This window comes from Sinocyclocheilus grahami, unplaced genomic scaffold, assembly GCF_001515645.1.
Source record: "Sinocyclocheilus grahami isolate Dianchi unplaced genomic scaffold, SAMN03320097.WGS_v1.1 scaffold657.1, whole genome shotgun sequence".
Taxonomy (NCBI): domain Eukaryota; kingdom Metazoa; phylum Chordata; class Actinopteri; order Cypriniformes; family Cyprinidae; genus Sinocyclocheilus; species Sinocyclocheilus grahami.
Window position 1 is genome coordinate 412817 of NW_015505836.1, and position 11289 is coordinate 424105.

Genomic DNA, 11289 nt, shown 5'->3' on the forward strand with positions numbered 1-11289 from the left:
TAAATGAGCTTCTGCTATGTCTCTGCTGGTCTTAATCCCCCAAGTTATGCACGTCAGATGTGTCAAAGGTATAATCTCTGGATTTGGTGGCTGTGTAATAATTAGGCCTTCAGAAAGACGCCAGGTAACCTGGATATAACAACAACAATTTGGACTTAAACATCTTTCATTAATTCTCTTCCTGTTCGGCCTCGATCTGTTTTACTTCTTTGCCTTAGATGTAATGGCATTGCCCTGGACATTTTAATCTGAGCTAAGCCAGCACTGAGCCAACAGTACATTGAGGTCAGTTTAGATGAGACAAGAAGCTGTGAAAAACTCATATGTACAGTCTTACACACAGGTATACGACTCTTGCCAGTGCCTCAGATGGAAAAAGCTTCTTATGCAACACTTTCATATAGGCCCCTAAATGAATACATTATAAGAAATAGGTCTTGCAACTACATCGGTTGGAAGATCATGATCAAGTGGCCTTTAAAACTCGTCATCCATTTGCTATTGTACACTACCTTCATTCATATGTGACTCCAAAAAGAGGTCTTGACTAACATACTTTGGGGTCAATTGCAGAGTGACTTAAATTATTTTTTTTTTCAGTTGAAGGCACTTAACTGATAATCTGTTTTGGGTATCTGGTATCTATGAAAATATCCTTGGCTTGAGAAAAGTGTCCATTGATTGCAGTCTGATAGCATGAGTAATGAGCATCAAAAAAGTTCTCTTGCTAATCTATCTGCCCTTTCAATACAATATGCAGGACATCTTTGATTCTTCATGTATGTCTATCACACACATATGTACACAAACACAAAGATAGTCCCTTTTGTGTCCGTATTACTCTCACAGAGTTTCCATGTTGTTTCCTCCTACTGTAGGCCTGGCACATAGCCATGGAAAGCCTAGGTAGAACGTGCTGCCCGATGGGAATGAATCCAAGTTACCTCACTCTGCATCAAAAAAGTTCTCTTGCTAATCTATCTGCCCTTTCAATACAATATGCAGGACATCTTTGATTCTTCATGTATGTCTATCACACACATATGTACACAAACACAAAGATAGTCCCTTTTGTGTCCGTATTACTCTCATAGAGTTTCCATGTTGTTTCCTCCTACTGTAGGCCTGGCACATAGCCATGGAAAGCCTAGGTAGAACGTGCTGCCCGATGGGAATAAATCCAAGTTACCTCACTCTCCCTCCCTTTCTTTCATCTGGCGCGCTTGTAGCTTCTCCTTGCAGTGAGCTGGCAGCAACCAGTTTGGAAAGTCTTGAGTTTTCCTCACACTGTAGAGCACACAAATACAGACTTGCCAACTGGTCTCATTGGGCGAGTGCTCTAATTAGACATGTTGGACAAAATGTGAGTTAACAGTTGGTCAGTTGCAGGGCAACCATGGTGAGAATGTGTGGACGGGCTGGCAGGCATAGACTGGTTGCACCTGAGCAACATAGTAATTGCTAAAGTTGCCATCTGCAATGTACGGTGCAGGTTGGTAATAGCAAGTGACGTTAGCCACATTGGGAATTACATTCTGCTCTGCCAGAACACGTACCGCCAACATGGTGATGAGGCTCAGACTCTGTCGCCGTTCGTGTCCCATCAAGCATACTGTACTTTCATCGACGACACTGTACAGGGTGGTCAGGTACTCGTATTTCCGGTCCTCTAATCGCACAAAGTGATTCTGCAGATACGACTCTAGCTTGCGCCTTTGTTCCGCCACATCTGAGAAGTCGATGAAAAACCGGGAACACATGTAGCGTTCGAGAAGCTTCATCTCAGCTTCCGAAGCTGCGCGGAAACCTCGCACCAACAGGTGGCAGTACTTCAGCAAGCCGCCCCCCCGAATCTCTTCTGGATTTCGCGTGCAGATCAGTTTCCGTTGCAGGTGGTCCAAGGCTACGTTGAAGTCTCCGTAAACGCTCTCTCCCACGATGGAGGGGTGGAATGTCTCAGCCATGGGGTTTTCAGAGCACTCGTAGAAGAGGAGGAGGGAGTCCAGACGGATCTGAAAAGAGTCAACGCTGAACTCAAACTGGCGCCGCAGGGAATCCACAAACTTCAGTTCGACGTTCTTCCCGCTGTTGTTGGAGAGGGAGATTAGACTCCAGCGGTCTGAATCATTACAAACTTTCACCATCTTCTGCACGTAAGCCTCCTGAGGAAAGAGAAAAAAAGGTTTGGAGGAGGACAATGGGAGCGTGAAGATTTGTTCAATGAAAATTGTTAAAATACATTAAAAGATGGAGATGCACAAAAGGGTACGTGGGTGCAATGTGAAATGTTTAAGCAGACAAATAAATAATTATTAAAAATCATTCCCCTCTGCATTTGCACTCTGAAAACAGCATACTGTCAATAGCAGAGGACTACAGCTGCTATATTTTTCATTGTAAAGTGACTTTGCATATCCAGTAAAGGCATTCCATTGCATCGCTATTGCTTTAAATTATATCAGCATAATTTGCATACATGAAAAGGCTGTCTGTGTGAGGGAGTGAGGCAGACGTGTGTGAAATTATGTGTGTGTCTATGTAAGACTAGTTGGTAACTGTGTGTATATAAATGACTGACCGTAATGTCAGGTCAGGCTAGATGTCACCCAGAATCTATCAGGGGGACCGGACCTGCGTCACAGCGGTAACAGCCAATAAAGTAGGATTATTCTAGATTACCCCCTACACCATGACTCTTGGACGCACTTCTGAATGTTTGAGTGTGTGTGTGTGTTTGAGAGAGGAAAAGGAGACAAAATGTGTGTTTAGTGAGAATATGGACAAAACGAATTTACTAGAACTACACAATGCATGGCAAGGTTGAAAAAAAAAACATGTCAAGAACACTTACTGGACATTTCATCTCATAATAAAACAAAAATATATTTTGCTTATAAGAAAATAAAGACTGTGTATCAAAGCATATTAAATGCAAAGTTGACTGGAAGGAAGAAATTGGGTAGGAAAAGGTGCACAAGCAACAGGGATGACCGGAAGCTCTGTCTCAAGATCTGTCAATCTTAGGATATCTCTTGCTATTACCTATGAAAAAATGAGAGAAACATTTTTCTATACATGAAATACTAAAGCAAATAGACATATGACGATATATTTTCTTTGTGTTTTTGTAGCTCATTATATTTTTATAACAATAATAAAGGGTGTTTATGAAGCAGATCTTGTTCAGTCCATAAAACATACAAAGAGTGCTTTTCTGCCTATAATAGAATAAAAATCAACTTTAGATCTCAATCGGAATTTATTACAAGCACTCGATGATGGTTTAAAGTGGATTTTAAGCAAAAACATAAATAATTGCATACATTTTCAAATGTAGCTTGATGCTAATTGTACCTCTATTTATATTTTAAAATGTATTCTTGTAAGTATTACAGATAGTTTGTTTCTCTGGTGCAAACTTTATTTATCTTAATTTAATGCTGTATATTGCCACCTAGTGTGCAAGCGTGAATTAGCAAAAGGCGATCAATTGCTTCGCGCTCGGTGTGAAAGCACTGTTCGTTGTCGATTCGCATTGCGTTTTCGCATGTGAAATGACCTTAAGTCAAATGATTCGCAGTCCATGCTCCGAAGACCCAATCTGAATCAAATAATTTGTGATATGCTCTCCGAAGTCCCAAGCTGAGTCAAATGATAATCCCAGTTTAAATCAAATGATTTGCAACATGTGCTCTGACATTCCGATCTGAATAATGATTCACGAACCTGCTCCAAAGTTCCTATCTAAATCAAATGATTCATGATACGTGCTCCGAAGTTCCGATCTAAATCTAATTTCGCGATCCGCACTCTGAAGTTACGATCTAAATCAAATGATTTGCCATCCGCACTCTGAAGCCCCGATCTAAATAATGATTCATAAACCCACTCTGAAGTTCCGATCTAAATCAAATGATTCACGATACGCATTCAGAAGTTCCGATCTGAATGATTCGTGAGGCCGCTCCGAAGTTCCGATCTAAATCAAATGATTCGCTATCCGTGCTCCGAAGCCACGATCTGAATAATGATTCACGAACCTACTCCGAAGTTCTGATCTTGATTCGCTAGCCTGCTCTGAAGTTCCGATCTAAATCTAATTTCGCGATCCGCACTTTGAACTTCTGATCTGAATCAAAAGATTTGCAAACTTGCTCCAAAATTACGATCTAAATTAAATGATTCACGATATACACTTCTAATCTGAATCAAATGATTCACGACACGTGCTCCAAAGTTCCGATCTCAATAATGATTCACGAACCTGCTCCGATCCGATCTAAATCAAATGATTCACGATCCACGCTCCGAAGTTGCAATCTAAATCAAATGTTTCGCGATCCATGCTCCGAAGCCACGATCTGAATAATGATTCACGAACCCACTCCGAAGTTCTGATCTTGATTCGCTAGCCTGCTCTGAAGTTACGATCTAAATCAAATGATTTGCCATCCGCTCTCCGAAGCCCCGATCTAAATAATGATTCATAAACCCGCTCCGAAGTTCCGATCTAAATCAAATGATTCACGATACGCACTCAGAAGTTCCGATCTGAATGATTCATAAACCCGCTCCGAAGTTCCGATCTAAATCAAATGATTCCCGATACGCACTCCGAAGTTCCGAACTGAATCAAAGGATTCATGAAACAAGCTTTGAAGTCCCGATCTTAACCAAATGATTCGCGATATGGGATCCGATTCGAGCACTTTGAAACAGTGAATAATTTTGCGACACAATGGTTTTACTGATTCTGAGTTTGAAAAAATCCATTTCACCCATCACTATGTGCTTTTTAAAATCATTACAAGCATTGTCAAAATTAGAAGATGAATGGCTCTTTTGATCTGATTTTTGCTAGTGGATAGCTTGAAAAGAACAATCAAAGTCACTAATATGAGTTTAAATCAATCGGAGCGGTTCCAGCTTAAAGACTCACTTAATTGAATCGGTTTGTATGTTCCTTCGCTTTTTGCGACCTTCAGCCATGTTTATACGACAAAGTCAGTACTACTGCTGGCTTAGCTCAATAGTTTATGACATTAACTGAAATAAGTGGAAAAAAGTGATGTTTACAAATAAAGTATATTTCCATTCTGAAGATAACAGTTTTCCATGTCGAAACATCCAACACAAATCTATAATCATATTCAGGTGAGGTAACCAGTTTACTGCTAACTAGTGAAAACAATACATAAGGAGCTGCACCTCAGAATACATGATAGATGTAAACAATGTGCATTATGATCGAGTTTGTAGCTTAATTCACTATATTTTAAATAGTTTGACCACTGCTAGAAGTTTTTTCTAATTAGCTCACAATGAATATGTACAAAATGCATTGTTTATTGAAGCCACTACTGTACAGATAAGTGCATTATCATTTTTCATTTGTTCAGATATCTGTCCCTATCAGTTTGACAACTTCCAGAGATCTCGATAGCTTGTTTTGTTGTATGTTCTTGACTGGTTTGTGGTTAGCTGTAGCTTGAAGTGTACGTGCTGTGTTTTCTGCATCTGTGTGAAGTGGGAGTAAAATGTGGTCAAATAAAAAAGAGGTGTGACATTATAACATAAAATGCATAACAGCTCTTCATAGATCAGAAATAAAGCAAATAATTTTACCATGTTTTTGGAAAGTTTTTCAAATGACAGACATACAGTATTATTCATAAAGAGACCTGTGCCTGACTATTGTTGTTTTTATGTGGACAGGCATGTGACCTGCAACTGCTTTGACCTCTTTGCCCTCCGTCCTGCATGGGGAAGTGTGTCTTCCCCTTACCAAGGCTGATCCCGCAGTAATACATCTGTTTTTCTTCCAAGGAACTGCCTCAAAACAAGGCTTAAGCAATCAGGCAAGATAAATATATACAAACATTTTATGAAGAAGTATGTACAACATTCATATTTAAACTTGAAAATATGCAGTTATTACTGTACCTCACAGACCCCTTTGTTGGTGTAATTTCCTGTAGTCAGGTAATTAGGTCATGTTAAAAAATATTTCTGATATAAATCAAACTTCTTAAAATTTGTATACATTACCTAACAAGCAAATTTTTTTAGGAACATGACAAAAACATTTAACAAAAATAAGATTTTTTTTAAAGACAGTTGTGTTATTTATTTATTTATTGCCATTATTATTTAAATTTTGTTTAAAATAAAACATTTATATACAATAATATAAATAACAAAACCATTAATTGTCATGAAATGCAACGCAAAGTCCTTAAAATATGCTTAATTCTTATACAAACTATAACAGCTTTCTATATATATATATTTCTAAATATAACATTTCTCTTTTAATTTTCTCAAAATTATAAGAAATTGGATATTTTACTTAAAGTAAATGAAGATTGTGATATTATTCATGCAGTTGTGCATTTTGACGTTATTGAATGCTTTTTCAAATATTAATATTTTAATATGAATAATACCTGAGTGAAAAATTTAAGGGGGTCTGAATACTTTCCGTACCCACTGTATATGAATAGCTCAGATGCAAAAGCTTCTAAGTGCCAATGAAAAGAACCTATTTATTGCCATTAAAGTGAAATTACTGAACATAAACATAGGAGCCTGAGAAAACTGCTTATTTTAGAAGAAAATTTCTACATTTCTTTCATGTGTCTTGCACTGAGGAGAGGCTTCCTATATGCACACACACACACACACATACACACACAATAGATTTTTACAATAAACTGCACAGGCCAAACCATGCTTATTAATATGATATGACTTCAGTACAAAAAAAGCAATCAGTTTATATAAAATGTTGTTTGAGTTGTTTATTTATCCTACCGATCCATAACTAAATGGTTAGTAGCAGTTATTTTTATTTTAAATTTCCCCCAGCAACTGTTTTTTTTTTATTATGACTAAAAGTAAATCGCCAGTGATTCTTCAATCATTCTTCTTCTTAATTATTATTATTATTATGAATTATTATTGAACATTTCAATGAAGTAGTGTTGTTCTGATACTATTGTCTGCATGTTGTGGAATATGGACTGACCCCAGCTGAAGAGTGGTTGCTTATAGCAACATGAAGAGGAAGGGAAATGGCTTTCGCAGTTCTGCTGAAATAGCATGTTCTCACCAGATTCTGTTTCCTGGTGGTGTGTGGTTTCACACTCACACATAAACACACACTCATGCGTTCTCTCTCACACAAAACACACTAATAACTCATTCCAGATGCAGGTTCTTTACATAATAGTATATGTGTTGCCTATTTATTTATATATTTGTAACAAAATCTACATATACTAATCACACGGACATGTGCACTGTACATATATATTTTAACTTCTTTTACTTTACTACTATTTTGTGAGAAGAACCACTCTGTGGAATACACCTGCCCCCTATTGGAAAGACTGCAAAAAAAAAAAAAAAAAACATTTAGGAAAGGTATGTTGACTGCAATGCAAACCTATATGATAGCTGTAGTAGTTTAGCAACTAGAGGTAGTATAGCAAGGCATGTCCAAATTCATTGTTGGCATAACATTGTATGCTAAAATGCATTTATCTTGTTGATTTTCGAAGGATGCATAGTTGTATGCTTTGATATTCCACAATGCAGTGTGTGCAATTCAATTTTGTTTGAAAAAATAAAAGTAGAATCTTAATGAACAGTTGAAAGTTAATGAATTCATAAATTTAGTTTTTTTTTATTTATTTACGTAGAAATTCCAATTGTATACGAAGAAATAAAAACTGTGGTCATTTAATTATTCTTTGCTTATATCTAAAGCTCACCTGAATATGGTTTTAGATTATTTGCCATGGTGTCTGAACCAGTTGTCTTAAAAGGTGTCTTTATACAATAATGTTGACTCTTAAGTCATTGTTTTTCTGGGTGGTGAAACAGTGAGACAGCAGTGTGCGGTGTCTCTCACAGCCTTGATCTCAATCAATCTGAAATGATGGTTCAGCTGCTCATTAGAGTCCCCTTATGGCCACTGCTGATATTGCATCTACTCATAGAGTAGGCCTACTTGTTCTCTGAGACAATCATTCTCAATTCCAGTCCTCGTCACCCCCAGCTCTGCATATTTTGCATGTCTCTCTGATTTAACACCCCTGATTCAGATAACCAGCTCGTTAGAAGAGAGCTCCATGCATGAACTGTGTTCCATTTGGCAGGGCCCTACACAGTGTTCATTGCTCCCTATTCCCCAGTTTACTTCACTTCGCAAAATTAATTCATGGATTTGCGTTACAGCACTGCCTGCAGCTTCCTCACACAGTGACGAAACGTACTAGAGAAGTGTGAAGTGTGACATACCTCTGTAAATAAATACAATTTAAATTAATCTCAAACACTTTAGGCTACAGTTTTTTTTCATCTGCTTACACACATTTTCAAGACTTTTCACACAAATCCAAGAATTGCTCACACAAAATGCAAACTGCCTCACATCTCTTGCAAAATGAAGCACTGCATTCAAAATATCACAAACACATCTCAAAAGCAAACATTTGTTTTACGTTGCAAACACCTTTGCCATAATGTTATATTTATATATATATATATTATATACACGCAGTTATTCAAAACCTAAAGCTCTTCTTTCATGAGCTCCTATGTACATTTCTGTACAATATTGAAAGTAATTGGCAGAGGGATGTTGAAAAATTCGTGGTAAACATGAAAGCAAGATTGAAACCAAACTTTTTTTTACTGTAAGCATTTGTGGTTGTGAATACAGTATTACACAGTACGAAAGAAAAGAAAGAAGTCGGCTTAAACACATTTAAAGCTAAACAGCCTCAGTTTAACTATGATCACTATTTTGTTTTACTAAGAGTTTCATATTAAATCTATGGGGTAATCTATTAGACTGTGGCTGTCAAATGCGGCTTTACCGAGCTCAAGGGCTCTGGCCTGCGCAGATATCTAGCAGAAATTCTATTGGCTATTTTAAAAAGGTGGCGGGATTGCTCGATATGTTCCGCCCTGTCTTCCTGTTTCAGTTGAAATTGTCACCACATAGAATAACACTGCGTGTTTCAAGGCACTTCAGGGTACCTTTAAGTAAAGCAAAGAGTGTTTGCACATGTGAGGAGTTAGTGTGAGGCACTGATGAATTAAAAGTGAAAGTGACGTAATATGTGGCCAAGTATGGTTACCCATACTAGGAATTAGTGCTCTGCATTTAACCCATCCTAAGTGCGTGCGCGTGCATGTGCATGTGCATGCACGCACGCACCAAGAGCAGTGGGCAGCCATTTATGCTGCAGCGCCTGGGGAGCAGTGCCTTGCTCAAGGGCACCTCAGTTGTGGTATTAAAGGTGGAAGAGAGTGCTGTACATTCACTCCCCCTACCTACAATTCCTGCCGGATTTGAGACTCGAACTCACAGCCTTTGGGTTACGAGTCCGACTCTCTAACCATTAGGCCACGACTTCCCCAATTAGTGTGGCATTTTGATTGGTTGTGTTTGAAAAAGGAAATCAAGATACTTCCTGTTAGATTTTTGTGTGTTATATAGAGAATTGTTTGTTGTGTTTTGCAAAAAGTGCTTTATGAAATAGAAAACTGAGTCAAAGGCCGAGAATTAGTGTGTGGTTTTCCAGACTTGGTGTGTGGTTCTAGGTTTCAGAAACTGTGTGACAAGTAAAGATTTTTGTGTAAGCAGCTGAAAAAACTGTAATGCCCTTTGAATGGATCATATATGCTCCCTTTGAACATGAATCATGGCAGAATATCTTGTGAAGTCCACTTTGCAGGGCACTTAAGGTCAAATAGAACAAACGTCTGAAGTGATAAGAGATACATGCAAAAGGCGAGGACTGGAATTGAGAACCACTGCTCTTAAAAACACAATTTGCAAATTCTACTATAAAAACTTGCTTATGCATGCATGTACTTATGAACAGATATATGAACAGCAAATTAAGCTATAAGTTCCACTGTTTACAACTGTTTACAACAGATATATGGTAAGTGGCATAGAACCTGTTTTCTTTCTAATCAGGTGATGTCAATAATATATATATATATATATATACATACACTACCGGTCAAAAGTTTGGAATCAGAACGATTTTTAATGTTTTTTTACAGGAGTTTCTTACGCTCATCAAGGCTGCATTTATTTGATCAAAAATACAGGAAAAAATGTAATATTGTGAAATATTGTTATAATGTAAAATAACGTTTTTCTATTTTAATATACATTAAAATCTAATTTATTCCTGTGATCAAAGCTGAATTTTCAGCATCATTACTCCAGTATAAAGTGTCACATGATCCTTCAGAAATCATTCTAATATGCTGATTTATTATCAGTGTTGAAACTGTTGTGCTGCCAAATATTTTCTGGGAACTTGTGATACTTTTTTCAGGATTCTTTGATGAATAAAATGTTAAAAAGAAGAGCATTTATTTAAAATAGAAATCTTTTCTAACAATATACACTACCGTTCAAAAATTGGGGTCAATACATTTTTATTCTTTCTTTTTTTTAAAGAAATTAAAACTTTTATTCAGCAAGGATGTGTTAAATTGTTAAGAAGTGATAGCAAGGATGTATATTGTTAGAAAAGATTTATATTTTGAATAAATGCTGTTCTTTTTTTAACTTTTTATTCATCAAAGAATCCTGAAAAAAGTATCACAGGTTCTAAAAAAATATTTGGCAGCACAACTGTTGCCAACTTTGATAATTCTGATAATAAATCAGCATATTATAATGATTTCTTAAGAATCATGTGACACTGAAGACTGGAGTATTGGCTGATTGAAATTCAGCTTTGCATCACAGAAATAAATTAAATTTTAAAGGATATTAAAATAAAAACGGCAAGATTACTGTTTTTTTCTGTATTTTTGATCAAATAAATGCAGCATAAATGCTGACGAGCATAAGAGACTTATATACTATATATATATATACTTTTTTTATTTTGTGAGAATAATCAAGAATTTTGGTGTGTCCCTATCTGATATGTACTGTTGGTATATATGAGACACTTTACTGACCTAATTAGTGCCATTAGTATCCAAACTGAATCATTTACTGAGAAAGTCATTTAATCTGTAATTCTCATTCCCGTCCAAACTGTAACAACATAATTTTCCTATATCCTGCCTAAGCTTCAAAAAGCGAGAACCACCCAAAGGAGGAGACACAAATGAGCTTGCATGTCCAGTAAGTTTGCTCTGAGACTCTGACTCTTGCACTCTCTATTCTAATTCTATTCTTAAAAAAAAAAAATTGCCCCTTTTAGACCTCCAATCTATTCATTTACTAACTGCTTGTTTTCT

General features: G+C 36.8%; 1 protein-coding gene across 1 annotated transcript in view; it reads right to left on the minus strand.

The window, feature by feature from the left end:
* Window positions 1-962: 962 nt before the first annotated feature.
* Window positions 963-11289, minus strand: part of LOC107558741 (protein FAM46A-like) — an 11941-nt gene continuing 1614 nt past the window's right edge. Inside the window, exon 2 of the mRNA XM_016242409.1 lies at window positions 963-2159. Within this exon, the coding sequence (XP_016097895.1) occupies window positions 1380-2159 (780 nt within the window). The 3' untranslated portion in view covers window positions 963-1379. The remainder of the gene's footprint in view (window positions 2160-11289) is intronic.